At 35.7% G+C, this 18,160-nt stretch overlaps 3 protein-coding genes across 17 annotated transcripts in view; all 3 read left to right on the top strand.

Moving 5' to 3' along the window:
• The window catches only part of LOC118267831 (protein sprint), a 215,199-nt gene extending 210,339 nt beyond the window's left edge, over window positions 1-4,860 (top strand). For 11 of the 12 annotated variants that reach the window (XM_035582066.2, XM_035582065.2, XM_050694387.1 and 8 more), the window contains 6 exons: window positions 164-268; window positions 789-974; window positions 1,369-1,500; window positions 1,970-2,197; window positions 2,597-2,813; window positions 3,026-4,860. In XM_035582066.2, coding sequence (XP_035437959.2) covers window positions 164-268; window positions 789-974; window positions 1,369-1,500; window positions 1,970-2,197; window positions 2,597-2,813; window positions 3,026-3,159 — 1,002 coding nt within the window. In that variant the 3' untranslated portion in view covers window positions 3,160-4,860. The remainder of the gene's footprint in view (window positions 1-163; window positions 269-788; window positions 975-1,368; window positions 1,501-1,969; window positions 2,198-2,596; window positions 2,814-3,025) is intronic. The other variant, XM_035582063.2, reaches the window with a different exon arrangement.
• Window positions 4,861-5,399: 539 nt separating this feature from the next.
• Window positions 5,400-8,831, top strand: LOC118267862 (uncharacterized). Its single transcript, XM_035582108.2, has 6 exons — window positions 5,400-5,650; window positions 6,053-6,223; window positions 6,685-6,822; window positions 7,503-7,694; window positions 8,169-8,299; window positions 8,511-8,831. Exons 1-6 carry the CDS (start codon window positions 5,474-5,476, stop codon window positions 8,779-8,781), a joined length of 1,080 nt encoding a protein of 359 aa, XP_035438001.2. The 5' UTR covers window positions 5,400-5,473; the 3' UTR covers window positions 8,782-8,831.
• Window positions 8,832-9,586: 755 nt separating this feature from the next.
• Window positions 9,587-15,993, top strand: LOC118267826 (GILT-like protein 1). Of its 4 annotated transcripts, none has more exons than XM_050694149.1 (6): window positions 9,587-9,848; window positions 12,917-12,984; window positions 13,426-13,557; window positions 14,042-14,215; window positions 15,396-15,536; window positions 15,835-15,993. In XM_050694149.1, the coding sequence occupies exons 2-6, from the start codon at window positions 12,925-12,927 to the stop codon at window positions 15,961-15,963; spliced, it is 636 nt and encodes a 211-aa protein (XP_050550106.1). In that variant the 5' UTR covers window positions 9,587-9,848; window positions 12,917-12,924; the 3' UTR covers window positions 15,964-15,993. The 4 variants fall into 4 exon arrangements, with proteins under 4 accessions (XP_050550106.1, XP_050550107.1, XP_035437945.2 ...); XM_050694150.1 differs by having other exon boundaries at window positions 12,917-12,975; XM_035582052.2 differs by lacking the exons at window positions 9,587-9,848; window positions 12,917-12,984 and adding an exon at window positions 10,905-11,325.
• The last annotated feature ends 2,167 nt before the right edge of the window (window positions 15,994-18,160 follow it).

Raw genomic sequence — 18,160 nt, forward strand, 5'->3', positions numbered from 1 at the left:
AAACGCTGTTTATTTTATTTGCTGCTAATTTAAACTAATTACGATTATAAGCCATTTTATGCTTTTATCTTAATTAATGACAACAAATTGTAATGATTGTCAATATTTGGCAAATCTTAAGTACCTACTCCACTAATCACCCTATTAATTATCTTTTTCTCAGGTGATGATGAGAAACATGAGGCAGTTCATGTCAGGAATGAAGAACTACCTGGTCAAACATGGCGAGAGGGAGTTTGAAAAAGAAGTCGAAAAGGAGCGATTGAAGGTGAGTTTTTATTTACTTCCACCATTTCTAAAACATGAGTCATAAGATAATTATTTCAATACAAATATTTATATCAAACTAGCTTCTGCTAGCGGTTTCGCCTGCGTTCCCGTTGGATAAAAAAATATTCTATCACCCAAGTCAGCTCATACACTGTCTATATACCAAATTTCATCAAAATCCGTTCAGTAGTTTCAGCGTGATTGACGGACAAACGTCCAAACATATAAACAAGAAAACCTTTAGATTTATAATATTAAAGTGATGCATTTAAATGCATACAACGCCCTAAAATTTACTAAAATTTAAAGAGAGGTAAAATACATTAAAGTACGTTATATATGTGTCAAAGGTTAGCGTGTCGTGTTCTTAAGACGTATCAGGGACCGATCCCAGAAGACGTAGTAGGCAATGCTAACTTTCTGTACAAAGCTATGACTTAGAATTCCCTTAAATCACTTGCCGAAAGCGTGATTACTACTATTACTAATTCTAACTGTCTTAATATTCCATTTTCCAGCTAAAACCAACAGAGTTCCTGAATTTGGATGCTATACTAGAAGGTGTGATGCACCGACTGGTGGTACGTCCATTGCGCGCGCGCCTCTACACGCTCCTGGCAGCTTGGCACTCCGCTGATGTGCGCCGTCTACACGCCGCCATTGAACGAGCACAGCATGCCACTCCTTTGCAGCTAGGAATTAAGGTAGATTTATCATAAAAACTACTAATAAAAAATATGTTTCGGTTTATAGACCTATAGAACATAAATAATAATCAATCTTCTCCATAGGAATTTACACTTTGGAACGAGCAAATAGCTTCACCAGAGGACTGATCGACAGACAGACATTTTGTTTTCTTTATATTGTAATATTTGCTGACGCTCAAAAGTGTCTTCGGTCTATTTGAAATGAATAATTTTGACTTTGATCACTTATTTCATCCTATATTCTTCACTATGAAGCACGTACTTTATATATTTTCATTTCTTTCGAATAGAATTCAGCATAATAAGCTTTAAAACTATTTCTTACGTTCTAAAGTACCTTAATATTGAACCCTATACACATATTATTAACATGAACTTATTCTTCCAGGAATCTACTAAAGTTCCATCATCAGCAGTATTAGCAGTGATCTCGAAGCATTTCCTCAAGATGCAGGAAGCTGACTCCCCATTGGATAAGCTAGAGAATCTCCTGGCAGCTATATCAGTCATGTTCAATGCTGTAAGTACCTACCCTTAGTCCCTTTGTAACTTAATCAACAGGCCGTTTGACGTGATCATCACCTAAGTAATTAAAATCTTAATTCAATACCTTTTCATTGAATCTTAACTAAACACCATTTATGGTAGCAAGCCGATTTCCTCTAGAAATTTGATTAAATGAAAACTACTTTTAAAGCTATAAGTTTTTAAACTGACATGGTCACTAACACTATCATTAGAACTTGTTTATCCGTGATCATGGCGCTTGCAACAGTGCCGAAATATCAGAAACTCATAGCCATAAGTAAACATGGTAAATATCCCGTCTCAAGTTCTAATGATAGTAGGTACTTTTAAAGCTTTTCAATTTTATGGTAATTGGTAAATATCCCGTCTCAAGTTCTAATGATAGTACTTTTAAAGCTTTTTATTTAATTTTTTTCTTCTATTCTTCACTTTCATTGATCAATTGATTTCCATCTTTCTAGATTCGAGGTGAACGCAGTGTAGGGGCAGATGATCTGCTACCAGTTTTGGCGTGGACTATTGCCAGGAGTCGTCTGGTCTGTGCTGAACTGGAAGCGGAGTTGATGGCTGGACTGCTACCAGCTGCATTGTTGGCTGGAGAAGGTGGCTATTACTTGACGGCACTGTTTTCTGCTGTGGCTGTCTTGAAGAGACTTGCTCCTGAACCGCAGCCTGATAGCACTACACCTGTAAGTTTTTTTTACTATAATATCCATTATATCAAAGTTCAGCAAAGTATCAGTGATGATAGTTTTAGCATTGATAGAGAAATGTTATTGTTAACATACATAAAGATTATTACAATCGTTTTATTAGCTTTTCTTTTACTTGATTGCTAAAAAAAAATGGCACAAAGTTGTTTTGTTTTTGGTTGAAAAAGTATTTTTCGTATCATCATGTCTTTAATCCCTAAAGGAATAGACAGAGGTGCATACCGCTATAAAATATTTTTCTAACAACAATAATGTCACTTGTGTTTTTAGACATCATGTCGGACAACGTTGTCCGACACTAGTGGAGGAATAGCCTTTAACAGTCATTTCTTGGCAGTGAAAGGCTTAAAATAAAACTATTCAATTCTCTTCCAGCAGTGGCGTCGTGGTTCGGTAGACAACAACAGAGAGCAGCACTCAGTAGCAGTGGTGCGGGTTGTGTTACCGGACGAGTGCCGTGGGTCTATACGGCGCGTCCCAGTGCCGTGTCGACCAGGCGCGCGCGCAAGGGACCTGTGTCGAGCGCTCGCGCATGCCGCTGCAATCACCAATCCGCAGGATTACGCCTTGTTTGCGTTACATGATGGCCATGGTACGTATTTACTATCATCATTTTTTTCATTAGTACACTTAAACCTTAGTTATAAGAAATAAGGTCTGAAATACTAAATCTTAAAATTGTCTGCACCTATCTTAGAAGTTTAGGTGCCATGTGGCGTGTGCTTACATTACCGCCCTTATGTAGTATGTCCTATTATTTTTGTTTTCGAATATTGATATCATTTTTTATATTTTTTGTTACAGAGACTATGCTAAACGAGAACGACTGCCCACAAGAAGTGATGTCGGAGAAGACTGGACAGAACTTCACGCTGGCCTACAGAAGAATAGACGCTAAGATCGCCTGGCCGCAGCAGGCGTTACTCTCTTACCCCTAGACTGCTTCCTACAATAATAACTAGACATACGAAGCGACAGAAGTCTTAGCAATAATAAATATTATAACAAATCACGCTCAGAACCAACAACACAGTATGGGATCGAATGAAAATCTATATTTTTGTCACCTAAACAATAATTATAAAAGTGATATTTTATTCGAACTGTTATTTATAGAATGCTAACATTTTCTAAGCTTACCTTACTTATAAGTACATCGCTTATAGGCAGTATTTTTAAAGCATCGCTACTCAACGAGCATACTAATGTCATATAAACTGTAGCTTTTTTACTCAATAATGTATAAGTACCTAATTTTATATTATTATTGTAATCTGACTGAACCTTTGGGGCGTGACTCCCATTTTGTACATTTTGTATCGCGTGGGGAGCTCTCATTCGAATGTGAATGTGATGTATGGATAAAATGTTCACCATTTTTTGTTTATTCTATTCGCGTAGTACCTACAGTCGAGTCGTTCGCAGTTTGACCCTTCTGCCTTATAAAGGCAACGTTTGTTTCTTAAAGTGTGCGTTTGTGTATGTTCCTAAAATTTCGTCGCGTAGGTACACTAAATAAAACTCACCAAATTGTTGTTTTTAGTTTTTTATAAATTTTAAGTATTTCTTTAAACACATTTCTAGTGCTAAAATTTACTTTTGAAGTATCTATACATACATATTTTAACTCTTACTAACTTGTTTATGAACTGTGATGTTAATCGTATTAATTAGTAATACTGTAAGGTTTTGTATTAATTTTTGTATATTCGTAGAGCTGTTTCTTAATATAATTTATTTATATGTAACATTAAGGTAATTAACCCTCAAACTTTAGTATGATAAAGGATAAATTATAGTGAACTGTGAGATCCATAGAATTGTATTAAGTATTACATATGGATTGCTTTTTATCTTAACATTTTCTAATATCGATAACTAAATGTCGAATGCCCACATCACTAAAATTTACCCTTTATTCAACACGTATTCAGATGAAACATTGCCTTACATTATCGGTACCTAACAATATTTTTGTAGTTGGAAAAAAAACAGAATATTTGAATATTGTCTTGGAGAAATTAATAGAAAATAGTAATAACCATTTGTGGAAAATCAAAATACTTTTTGACACTGCCAACCTTAAAAATGGACTTTTAGACGATATTTATTTACTATCTACACTAAATCGGATAAATCAAGTCTTAACTCTTAATTAAACATTTCACTGCCAACTTGTTTTCCGATTCTATTAAAACAACATATATTAAGTATTTCATTAATAGAAATAATCGCCTAAGAGAAACATCTACATTTATGGCAACGCACCTGTAACTCCTCTGGTGTTGCGGGTGTCCATGGGCGACGCTGATCGCTTACCATCAGGTGACGCGTCTTGCTTGTTTGCCTGCTATTCCATAAAAAAAATCATTTCATACTCATAAAAAATAACATCATAAGTATTTTTTTATAAACATTTCTCCAATAAATACAAGAAACCGATACATAAGAAAAATATTTTTGATGAAGGCAACACTTGATTCTGAATATGTGACCGCCGTACGCGCAGTGTAAAGCGCGCTATTTTGTATTTATTACGTCACTCTTATTAACGTTAGTTGTAAACACGTATATTGTGTTTTGATAAAGTTTTCAGTCATTATTGTGAAGGAGTAAATGAATTTTTACCAAATTTAAAATGTGTTGTTTTATTTTTTCTCTTGAATGTTTTAGGATTGCCCCTAAATGATGTGTAGAAAGGTCTTGTACCTTATTTTTAGTCAATAGTAATAAAAAACTTGAGAAAATATAATTGAAATCGTTTTACTGTTTAATTTTAGCCACTGAAATGGTACATTCCAGTCTCATTCTACGTCATTTATAGGTACTTAAGTTATCCAACAATAAGTACTACTAATTGCTTAGACTACCTACACTCCTTACTATTTAGTCACTTTAACATACATACATACATGCATAACTTCACGCCTGTCTCCCATGGGGGTTCTGTTTACTCCCTAACTATGGCTATGAAATGCCAAAGGAATATATTTAATACAAACACAAAAAAAGGAACCTAAAAACTTAATATAAAATAAATGTCAGCCACCCTAATACTAAAGCAAAAAGCCCAGTAACAGCCCCAGCAAAATAGTTTCTAAAATCATACAACTGACTCAGAAACCATAGCAACTAATTCCCATCACTACAGTTACCCTTATTGATCACACATCACCCAACACAGTCAGGAACAGTCCTTATCTCTAACCTACGCGAATTCAATTAAAATCATTTGTACAAGGTACCTTTACAATGTACCCACTAGATGAAAAACGCACAATGCAAGCAAATTACCCCAAAAAGTTACCCAGACCACATTGGGATAGAGTGCATTTGGAATACCCAGTAAGAAAATTTCCAGGCACTGGAGTGTCTAGTGAGACTATTGGACGAAAATGGGCAGACCAACCAGAAGTGATAATGGGGAAGGTAAATATTGTATTTAAACTTAAGCTGTTTACATTTAGATGTTTTGTTAGGTGTTAACGTTCTGTCTGGACCAAAAATAAATACCGAAATTCAATTTCACTGCACAGTTGGCGCGGTGGCTGGGTAACCGGCTGCCGCACAACATGTAGCGGGTTCGATTCCCGCACGGAGCAACTCTTTGATCCACAAATTGTTGTTTCGGGTCTGGGTGTCATGTGTATGTGAACTTGTATGTTTGTTAACGCACCCACGACACAGGAGAAAATCCTAGTGCGGGGCAACGTTTTAATAAAAAACAAATTTTAGAACATAACAGAAAACATAAAAATATGGATAGGAATTATCTAGAACGAGATTACATTAGATTATTACCTTTTTTCTAAAACCTTTTTTCTCATTTAGAAAACTCCGATCGAAGAGATCAAGGATTACTTTCGAGATTACAACATCACCAAACAGCTGACAAGGTCGCAGTCTGCTAACCACTACGGCTTCAAACTGCCTGACACGAAGAGGTTCAACAAACATACGTCTTGTTTGGAAAACGAGTATGTTTATCCACAGCCTAGAAGGGTAAAGTATTTTTTTATTTTGACTTGAAAATAATCTACTTTGTCTGTAAAAATGCCTATCACCTGCTCGTTATCATCAACTTATGAACGTGTCGTGTTAAGACATTTATTGCCATTCCTGAACAAAAGCGTAAGTTATGGCTTAGATAAAAAGCGATCTGCGGCCTTTATCAGGTCATTTCCCAACATTCTACATTTTATTTTATTTTATTTTAATAGAGTAACCCGTTGTTACACAAATAGTCCTATCGCAATTACATAATTTGTACCTATATTTTCAACCCTCGCTGCTGATGTCTTACATAGTAATTTTCATAATAATACTTATAAAATAGCATTAATTATCGGTACTCAGACATTATCAAGACCTAACTAATAAGGATAGTGAATAAATTGTTTCGTACCTCCTATTTTGCTTTTCACAATGCATTTTAGTTCTGTTTCGAGACTCACATATTTCAGATCGAAGACAGAGTGCCACAATGCTCAGCGCATGGGACTACAGAGATGAAGAGTCATTACACGCCACCAGTTGTACCTCCTCGGTTGGTAACAGATAAGGATCAGTACAAACTCCCCACTAGACTACCACAGGACCCAGTAAGTGTTATATTGTTACTTCACTTAAATTGTCTAAAATATATTTTTCTCCTCTAGGTACCTGTTATTGTGATAAGTTTGAAATACGTAGACTGCTTAATAAATGTCTTGTAAGACGGTTTAGCGTAATTAATGTCCCAGCAGTTTTAATGGCAAGTACTTTGATATTTTTAATTTTGCCCCCACACTTGGATTTTTTCCTGTGTCATGTGTGCGTTTACAAACATACAATTTCAAACATCTCTTGACACCCAGACCCAAACAAGAATTAGTGGATTTCACACACTACTTGTTGTATGGCAGCCAGTTGCCCAGCCGTCACACCAGTCGTGTAGTGATTCTCATTAAAAGAGAAACTTAAAAAAACGCAGTATTCTATTCGTACGCAAATAAATCACTCTAATTACAAGTGTATAAATCTTATTTACACGTCATATCAATTAATTACCTTCTAAATACCGATTTACATCACTGAACAGAAATAACAGTGGATTAAAAAATTACTCATAATAAATTATTTTTATTCAAGTGATGTTCTATTTTAAGATTTCAATTATTAGATACTCAAAGAGAAGAACTAGATAGCAATATTAAATTAGTTGTTTTACTAAAGTGAAAACCGACTATACTACCTATTATTTTGTTGTATTGATTAATTTTTCTCAATTTGTCTCTCTTAGCTTCCTCAAGAACCGAGTTGGCGAACAGAACTGGAGCCAATCGACACGACTCATGAAGGTTTTGAGAAGTACTTGGACCCGTACCTGACGACCAGCCGACTGCACCATCGACCGTACACAGCTGATCAGTTGCAGAGACAGTCTTGTAATAAGGATATTGTTACCTATTACACTTTCAAGGATATGCCTTGGGTAAGTTTTTATTGCAGTACAGTTCCGTCAACTGATGGATTATAACTGATCAGCATCACCCATGGACATTTGCAACACTAGAGGAGTTACAAGTATGTACATTGGCAGTTTTTTAATATTTCGAAATGTTTTTAAAAAGTTTAAATGGGTGTAGGTGGAATGAATAACACCATGCTTGGTAAGAGTGTTACCACACTAATCGATCGATGGTAGAATGGATAACTCGAAGTAGATAGACAGTTTCTACCAGACCAATCGATGGATGATCGGTCTATGGTAGAATGGATAAGTCGACGTCTATCGATGCCATCGAGCGGCAACCAAGCGATGGGTTAGTCGACCAATGTTGATCGATAGGATCAACCGATTGGTGTGGTTAGACCCTAAGATAGAAACAAATGCAATTGATAAAAGCACATAGATAAAGAGATGATTGCAATTATTAAAAACTGTACGATTTGTTTTATTTTTCAGACAAGAACTCCAAAACCACAAACAGAATGTCGACTTCCAGTGAGCAAAGCAAAGTCTGTGTATGACAGAGAAAAGTTTAAGGAAGGCTTTCGAGAAATAAGGACACATAATAAGCTGCCGTGGGTACCAGGGTATGTAGACAAAGAAATTATCATCATAAGCTGTTGAAAAACTAATTTTGGAAAACTAATCTTCTGTGTTATCCGCTTTAGTCACTTAAAGAAGAAATCTGATCGAAACAGCATTTGTAAATTAAAACTTCTTTTTTTGTAAATTCTTTGCATAGAGGGCTCACCTTAAAACCAGTCATTTTGTGCTTCACTATAGTTTTTTGTCTTCTAGAACGTTCCGGACAGAAGCAAGAGACAACTACATACCTCCAACATTGCAACCAGTCTCTCAAATACACAATTATGAAGAAGAAGCAAGAAGTTTCTATGAGAAGTCCATTGCACATTTATCAACTAACATCTCAGAAGAATACGACGCTTTCCAAAAAGAATATTCTACGGAAAATTCTGTTGTGGGTTCTAGAAGACCGATTTGTTCTGTCCTCGACCAGTATATCGAGAAGAATAAGAGACTAGAGAGAAAGAGTATGCAAATAGGATAATTTTGTTGTAAAGATTAAGTAATTTAATTGTGAAAGTAAAATAAATTTAAGACAAGTTTGATTTGTTTTATTTTTCTAATTTACGATTTCGATTAGTTTACCTTTATTAGTATCGGTTAATACTTAAGTATTATGAAATGAATAATGCTCAAAGCTTCTCCATACGAGAAGAGACCTTTGGTTAGCAGTGGCCACTTAGACTGGCTGATGATATTTAAATATTATGAAATGTTACCTTATCTTCATCTCCATCGACTGCAAAGACTTTGGCATTAGCCAGTTGCAAATAAACTGAATTCTTTTACTAAACAAAGAAAATAACTATTAGTTACTTATCACACCCATATTATGTAAGTTTCATAATGCAAACGTGGACGTAATAATGATAAGTACTGCAAGCGATACATACATACGTTATTAAAAGTAGCAATAATATCACGCCTGAAATCCCTTAAAAGAATATGCGACGGTACGATTTTCAACTTTTTACCAATTAGATACAAAGCTGAAAAAAAATTATTCTTTCGATGTTTGTCTCTTTCCGATGTTTGTCATTGTATATCAAGTTTGCTTTACGTTGAACGAAAACGAAATAATAGCGCGTTTGGCCCTCTGATTGGCCGGAAAACCCATCAGAAGTCCGGATACCACCGAATACGCTCTAGTTAAACGTAAAACAAACTCGTACTAAGCCTGGTATCTCTATTTAAAAACCGTGATAAAAAGTTACTCTTGTAACCAATGAGGTAGTCTACTATAAAAACTTTTTCAATTCAACAGACTACAATGAATCTATGTCGACATGAATTTTGACAGTTCGTTTACAATCATGACGTAAGATTAGGTACTATTATTTTCAAAATAAATTATATAACAATTAGAGAAATGGTTATAGCCAAAGCCGATGAGAATGCATAACAAGATGATGATGATTATTAAATGGAAATAGTATACTTCCTTATTGTAATAATATTGATTTCGTATGCCATATATTTGATTCAACCGTACTGGATCATGATACTGTCGGGTGCTATTATCTATTCGTTGTATACACAGCTGGAAAATTGGTAAGTGTTAGAAGGCATAAAGGCATAATAGCTTTCATGAATGCGTATTTGAAATGAACAATAACCTCGAAAATTATATTGGTAAGTACATAAACTGCGTTTCAATCAGCATTGTATAACTTTTCTTTTCTTTATTTTCCTGATCTTATAGAATCGGTTTAAATGTGTTTACCCCATGAGTTTCACCTAAGCGATACCAGTTGTAGTGAAAAAAATTTACGAGCTAAAACCGACAAAAACCATGCAGTATAAAAACCTGCACAGGCCTGAAACCAGCCCCAGGCCCCGGGACCGACATTTCTGGGTCATTTCGCCATCATAATTATTACAATTTTACACTGCTTGCTGTTTTGATAGAGCGACAGCCGGCTGTCAGCGTCTGAACTTCTACACTTCGTGCAAAGTGCATACTGAAATACTGAACTGGTCGTACTATAGTGCCTTCTCCTCACAACTGACCGCGAAATTTCGCGCATTCTCTTGTATAATGGTGGTCTTAATAATATTTGACTGTAGAATATTTTTTCCTTGGTCTTAATAACATTTGATTATACTTTTTTTTTCTTTTTGAAAATATGTTACCCCGTACCATATACAAATGTATTAGCAACAATAATTAATACATGCTATGCAGATATTTTTAAATCAATGTTGTAATGTAGTATAAAGTGGAATCATGGTGTTTCTTATATCTCTATATTTAATGCTACTTACTGATCCAAGTGCGTCTGTTGTTTCAGTTAAAATAAATGTGTTAATATTTAGTACCATGTCCACCGTAAATTGGCAATTACTTTGCATCGAATTTTTCTTAAGTAAATTATTGTAGTTGTATATTACGTAATTAGCTGTTAACATTAGAATTACTTGGAGGTAAAAATTAAAAAATGATAAGCTACGTTAAAAATAATGAAACGGTAATTATCCATGTTAAAAAACAATGAAACTTAACCGTAAAATTACTGTAATTATTGAAAATATACATATTAAATATTCGATTAGAAAACTCAAGTAATTAGCAACAAGTTTTTAAATATATAAACTTGATGCAAACCTGTTATTGGTCTTGCACGACTTCAGTGCTAGCTGCCGAGTCTAGATCAATAGTTTATTTTAAAAATTTCTCTTTATTCGATTCAGTAACCTCCATACATTATATTAAAATATTCATCTACGTTCTATAATTCGTAGACAGTACTGTAGCTATCTATCGTTATCGGTCCGTACGTAAAAGCACATCGTAAAATTGATCACATGTGAGTCAAGTCAGGTGCGGACCGGCCGCGAATTAACAGCAATTGTAACATTTACTCGTAAATATTTACCACAAATGTTCCCCGCGCACTAATCAAACATAGCCCGGTTCTATTAGAGACAAATTATCACCATTTCATAGTACAAAATGTTACGGTTTAGTCAACTAGTGCTTGTGTTTGTTGTCGCGCTGAAACAGGTCGAGAGCGATGCTCCACAAAAGGTAAAAAAATATTTTATTAAGTAATGCACTACGTTCGAATACATTTAGCCGTATCTAAATGGTGCCAACGCCGCTTACCTACTATTATTTAATTCGTGAGATGTAAATGTTCACCAGTTTACGTGTTTTAAACAATATTGGTGCCAGATGGAATTATATGTAAAAAGAAAAAGAAAATGTTTTTAGTTTTGGACTATGTATTTTAGTTCGGTGTTTTCGTAGTAGAAGTGGTAAAACTGCATTGTAAATAACTACATATTACTAACAGCTGTGAAAACATTATATTCAAATATGCACATATTTACTGTAATTTTCGGTAGGTAGTACATACATATTTCTTTATTCCAATACGCTTACACCTCATACTGTTTTCCTACTTCAAAACTCGCACAAATTACAGTGGATCAAAATACTTTATTTAGGTTTAAAAATAAGGCAGCATGTGAACTCCTAATGTTAAGACTATCGCAATAGCTAGACAGAAGCCCTAAAAATCTAACGACAAGTCTTACTCAAGAGTTCATTATTCTATTTAATAAATTTTAGAGGGCATTTGTGGACTATACCGATATTTAGCTAAATCTGGCAGAGAATTGATGCCAATTTGAAACTAGTTGGTAAAAGGCCACAGAAATTAAAAGGTTAAAATATCTCGTATTCATACCTTGTTGTCAAGAAATAGAGTATCTTTCGGTAACATGATTCAATCTCGGTAAGCTATTTAGTACGAATGATAATGAAAATGAGAACTTAGAAAATATAGCCAACTGAAGTAACTAAGCACAATGTAGAAACTGTAATAAAAAGTTGATTCGTGATTTCCAAACAACTGTGTGAAATTGATTACATTCATTATTGTTTTGCAATAATTTTCTCCATTTATTCTTTGTAATTGCATACAATTACTTTTTTTTTACGAGTAAATACTGTTAGTTTCTATTCTACTTCGTCTTTATGCACATGAGCCAATTCTTTTGATTATCTTGTGTATTGAACTACATCAGTATAACCTTGTTATATACCTCTAGTTTCATTTTCAATGTGAATAACTGAAGATATTTTAAGCTATTTCATAATTTAATTAGGAATGACTTTTTAATCTTCCACTTATGGATAACGCAACAATGTGTCTCTAATGTGTCATCAAAAGTTAACAAAATTTTGCTACATAACATGTAATATTCCTATTCCTTTTTTTATTTTTGTAGTAATGTTTTGTATAATAACTTAAATAATAAATTATACTACAATCATTTGCTCTAAATCATTTCTGTGATAAATATCAACAAAACCACGCAATACAAAAGTTTATAATATGTAATTATTAGGTGATTGCTATATTTTTCTTTGACAAATGGAAGTATTTTGTTGCTGGAATTCACTCAGGCATTCGATAGTAAAGTTCTAAAAATATTTAATTTATTTTAACAACATATATTACAATACGCCTTACACTATCTAAAGACGTACAGTAGTTACTTTTCGAAACCCTTTCTTGTTCTTAAAGTTTAAATGGAGTAGTACGCAAAGTGGGCCCAAAATATTACCTTGTGGTACTCCAATAATCTCATCGAACTTACAATTGTTTTAGGATAGATAATGACCGATGTCATTGGCCAAATCCTCAGGCTATTTAGCACAGTTATCAAGGCGTGTGCAGTTAGTAAAGTACGTATGTACCTACCACATACCAGTAATGGGAGGTCAACATCTCATGAGCTTGTTATCTGGAGCAGTGAAAGTTGTCCTGCACATAAGTTTTAAGTCCTAATATTTATTTATATCACGTGTGTTATTGAGGGTGTGCTAAAATTGTGTTATTGTATTTGTGGCTATACATTTATATTATGTGTGACGTTATTGTTAGATGTTTACGTCTTCTATTTTTAAGTAGAAGAAGCAGAAGCAGTAATATTATCTGTTTCATATTTAGGTTTACTACTTAGTAATAAAAAATGAGCTGTTTATTAATAAGTCATGCGATGAACGATCAATATCTTCAAATTAATTTCAATACTTGAGTATTGACATTAATTTGCTGTTAAATTACATAGCCATTTAATCTTCTCTTATTAAGTAAATTTTTTTTTCTTTTATCAGATACCTGTTAAAATATACTATGAGAGCCAGTGTCCGGACAGCAGAAATTTCATTGAAAACCAACTGGAACCATCTATACGCCACCTCCAGGATTATATAAGTCTACATTTTGTACCTTTTGGAAAAGCTTCTGTAAGTTATTTTTGTTTAGCGAGGTAGGAAATCACATACAGTGTACGTAACGACTTATGGTAGACCTGAAAATACACCTAGGCATCAATTTTTGAACCACAGGCTGTGATTGGTGGAACTAGGATCAATAATAAGAGAGGATCTTGATAAATTAATAATTAGTTTTCTTTTGTGCTAATTCCTAAAACACATTTTACAAGTCTTCTTCGAGATTTTCCAATTAAAGGAACGTCGATTCTTAATCTTTTTCTCTAGACCTGACATTTTCTGTACAGTGGATGGGTCAGAAGGTCCACCAATTAATTTCCGTCTTTCTTACTTTATTTAAAGTTATTTAACACTTTGAACGCCGTGGTGGTCACCGGTGACCGACGTTAGCGGAGGATTTGCCTTCAACAGTTTTCTATTGGCAGTCAGACTAAAATCCAATTAAAAATACTTCTGTATTCTATTAATATTTCTATTAATTTAATAATTTTTACAGAGCGTTACCCAAGGGTACGATGGTTTTGTATGTCAGCACGGTCCCAGTGAGTGTACCGGCAATATGGTGCAGAGCTGCGCGCTGGATCTCATGCAGGAACGAAACGACGTGGAAAAGGTTCTATATGTACTCTGCGAAATGAGGACTGAGGCAGGAACTAGAAAGGATATGAAGGTATTTTTGTGTTATTATCTATCTTGAAACAAATTAATACGTTAACTGCCACCTTGGTCTACATTTGTGGAGGATTTGCCTTCAACAGTCTTCTAACGGTAGTTAAAGGATTAATTGACGTCTGTTGGCTACACGATGCCACCGCGCCGTGCAAGCTGTTCACGATTAACCGTTTCACTGTCGGTGTAGAAGACATTAGAGAAAATACAGGAGAATCCCGATGCAAATTTAAAGCACACTAGAGCTCTTTTCTTCAATTTCTTGTACATGTGGCTACTTAAGGACTTAAGGTTCCTATTAGGTACAATGAATTTGACTTTTAGATACCATAAGATGTGATTCCTATGATCCTACAGGGTAACTATGACCTAAACTTTTAGACCAATGAAAAACTAATATAAGGTTTGTTCTGAATTCCTATTGGTTATAGAATTTGGGTCAAAAAGTACCCTGAATTTACTATATACTTCATATGTCGACAATATTCTCTTTTCATCATCGTTATCATCATCCCGTCTCCGTTAACTTCTGGATGTATCTCCAATACATACGATCCACATCTTCGCTTCGCCGTCCTGGCAGTAATCGAGTTAGTGGATACACGCAGACTTATCAACGTTAAAATAAAGAATCTTTTATTTTATTTTCATTGCTTCTCTAACCACTTGATTTGCGTAATGGACATGTCTTAGTACAGAATTTTTCATTCTAAAATACCTAAGATTCATCATTCATATCATAAACTGTGCCATGAAATTGTGACTTTCATTGGCTATTGTTTCCTAGTCTTTGACTGTCGGTAAATAAGTGTTAATGACAAAATAACTTCCACTAAGCATGAACATATACCGTGCATTAGACAATAGTCCGTTAATGAAAAAATATTAGACATTTATTTTTTATTTTGTCATACAAGATAACAATACTGAGATAAAACAACTCAAAGTCTAGAAGTGAGAGCAAATACGTCATTTCTACGAAGAATAAAACGTACTTAGAAGAGACGTTACGCCGTATTTCAAATCAATATATCATCAAAAGTATTTGTTTACGCAAGAAAATAAAAATACGTGTCTAATAAATAATCTACAAGACGGACATTAAAATAAAAATTAGTCCCACTCACCTACGCTATTGTGTGGTTAATGGGATCGATAATTTTATCATTCTTTTGTTGCAGTGCGCAAAGAGGGTGGGTCTCCGAGCGAGTGATGTGAGAGCGTGTGTGGACTCAAATATGGGTACAGTGTTGCAGCTGCAGGCTGAAAAAGATACTAAGCGCATCAGACCGAAGTTCATACCCACTATCACTGTAAACGGGGTAAGATATATTGTATTATTTTTATCTACAAAGTCACGCCTTTTATCCACGAAGGGGTAGGCAGAGGTGCACATTACAGCACTTAATGCCGCTATACAATGTACACCCACTTTTTGTTATCAGTCAGTTACCATTTGTGTTATAAGTCCCATCTTATAGGGGATGAGCCTATTGCCATATACTGGGCACAATTCCAGACTCCGTGCTACTACTGAGAAATTGTCAAAAACCGAAAAATGCCCAGTAATTGTTAAAGATATTGGTAGGATAATTGATGTACATAATGTTTTTGTTTCAGAGGTTCAACCAACAGATACAAAATTCTGCGTTAGTAGACTTCCCAGGAACAATTTGTTCGATACTTGGAAACATACCGCCTTGCGTTGAACACTTCAATAAAGTAGTCTATCAATACGTTTTAATTTGAACAGACAATAAATATATATTTCGTACCTAATTTTTAATGCTTTAAGTGATTTATTTTCCTTCCTTTTTCAAAAACATATTACAACTGAAACGAAAGCATTAAAAGGTAACCAAAAGGATAATGTCCTATTATTTTTCAAGTTTTAAAACCCTATATGGACATTAATTTGGATTATTTGGTACCTTACGATTTTCTCATCTTAGTGCCACATTGTTAATGTACACCTTTATCTACTGCTTCGAGGAATTAAAGAAATACTAATAAGTTCTTATTAAATAGAACCTCCAGCTTAAAATATTTTTATTTGTAAAATACATTTCATAACAACTTGTTTTAATCAAATGATTCAGAAAGATTTCATGGACAATACGAAAGGATTTGTGAAAAATTTCCACCATTGCTTACATATGTAATTGTGTATTTCAAAAAATGCTTACCATCTACATAATTTTTATAATTTTATTGTAACTTTCGTGAGACATACTAAATTAATTATTATGTTATCGGCTTACTCACGTAACGTTTAGATTTTTTCAAGAGATAATCATGAGTTTCGACATCACATCACTTTTTACAAATGTTCCAGTAGATGAGGCAATAAATATTATCACCACAACTTTGAGCGGGACAGATTTACCTACTGGATACATTGACTGTGTAAGCCATTGCCTGACAACAGGTTATTTCTTGTGGAGAGGGGATTATTACCAGCAAGTGAACGGAGTTGCTATGGGTTCGCCGCTAGCGCCAGTGGTTGCTAATATGTATATGGAGTGGTTTGAGGGTCAAGCCTTAACATCCGCCCCGGTGCGCCCGCGATACTGGTGGAGATATGTTGATGACGTATTCGCCGTCATCAACCGGGAACATGTGGCTGAATTCGTGGGACACCTAAACTCGGTGCACGGTAGCATTCAGTTCACCACTGAGGAGGAAAAAGAGGGAATGTTACCGTTCTTGGACGTGCTCGTGAGGCGTGAAACGGACGGCCGCCTGTCACACACGGTTTACCGTAAACCGACACACACGGACCGGTACCTACGAGCCGACTCACACCATCATCCCTCCCACCTTGCCTCTGTTCCCCGTACTTTAATCAACCGGGCACTGAACCTGTGTGATCCCCAGTACATTGACGCGGAACTTGATCACCTTAAACAGGTACTGGAAACAAATGGGTACAACTGGCGCCAATGTACTCGACTGGCGAGTTCATCATGTAAAAGACGACCGGCAGTTGCGGAGCGGACTCCAGCATTCTTACCCTATGTGAAAGGAGTAACCGACACCATCGGACACCTGTTACGCCGAAGGTACAGCATCAGGACGATCTTCCGCCCACCCGGTCAATTACGGAACTTATTACGCTCGCCTAAGGATAAGGATCCACTGGCAGTTCCCGGGGTATACATGATACCGTGCGACTGTGGCTCGAGTTACATCGGGGAAACTCGCCGCAACATCACAACCAGACTCAAGGAACACATACGCAGTGTGAAGAACAGGGACACTCATACATCGGCAGTAGCGGAGCATGCTTGTAGCGCGGGCACGACTCACTTCCTCCGTTTCGACAAGGTCTCCGTACTAGCGAGGGAGAAATACTTCGTACCGCGGAAAGTACGTGAGGCTATCGAAATAAGTCGTCGTCCCAACTTCAACAGAGACGGTGGCTGGGCATTACCTCCTGCCTGGAAGCCAAGTCTGCAATCTGCGTCAGCCTACAATGTTGCGGGTCTGGAGTGTGACACAGTGAGCGCGGTATGTGACACCGTTTTTGCGTCGACCCGAGAATCGAACCCAACACCTGCGCAGCCGCCGGCGAGCGAGTCTAACGAGCCAACATCGTCGCGCGCGCCGGATAGTACGCGCGATTCCAGGCAGAGGGCGCGATGGGCGCGTAGCTCGAATCGCCAGTAGCAGTGCGACAATCGCCGCGTCGTGTGTTGCGTAATGCTGCTCATGAATATGAGCCTCTAGCATGGCTTGAAACTAGTCGAGTTCCTCGTCAAAACGTTACGTGAGTAAGCCGATAACATAATAATTAATAATTTTTATACTTACGGATTATGAATAACCTATTTACAGTATTTATTTGAGCTATTGCCTAAAGAAAAATGGTTACTTATAATTGCATTTAACTATTTGGTGACGTTCCCGAAAAATCTTCAACAAATGTCTTTTCTTTTTGTGATAT

This window comes from Spodoptera frugiperda, chromosome 6, assembly GCF_023101765.2.
Source record: "Spodoptera frugiperda isolate SF20-4 chromosome 6, AGI-APGP_CSIRO_Sfru_2.0, whole genome shotgun sequence".
NCBI classification, from domain to species: domain Eukaryota; kingdom Metazoa; phylum Arthropoda; class Insecta; order Lepidoptera; family Noctuidae; genus Spodoptera; species Spodoptera frugiperda.

Excerpts from the sequence above, each read along its gene's own strand:
- LOC118267862 (XM_035582108.2), top strand. The coding sequence starts at position 5,474 with ATGTACCCACTAGATGAAAAACGCACAATGCAAGCAAATTACCCCAAA. Across the intron at positions 5,651-6,052 it reads CAGAAGTGATAATGGGGAAG|AAAACTCCGATCGAAGAGAT; the intron begins GTAAATATTGTA and ends TTTCTCATTTAG. Across the intron at positions 7,695-8,168 it reads CTTTCAAGGATATGCCTTGG|ACAAGAACTCCAAAACCACA; the intron begins GTAAGTTTTTAT and ends TTTATTTTTCAG.
- LOC118267826 (XM_035582052.2), top strand. The coding sequence starts at position 11,251 with ATGTTACGGTTTAGTCAACTAGTGCTTGTGTTTGTTGTCGCGCTGAAA. Across the intron at positions 11,326-13,425 it reads AGAGCGATGCTCCACAAAAG|ATACCTGTTAAAATATACTA; the intron begins GTAAAAAAATAT and ends TTCTTTTATCAG. Across the intron at positions 15,537-15,834 it reads CCACTATCACTGTAAACGGG|AGGTTCAACCAACAGATACA; the intron begins GTAAGATATATT and ends TTTTTGTTTCAG.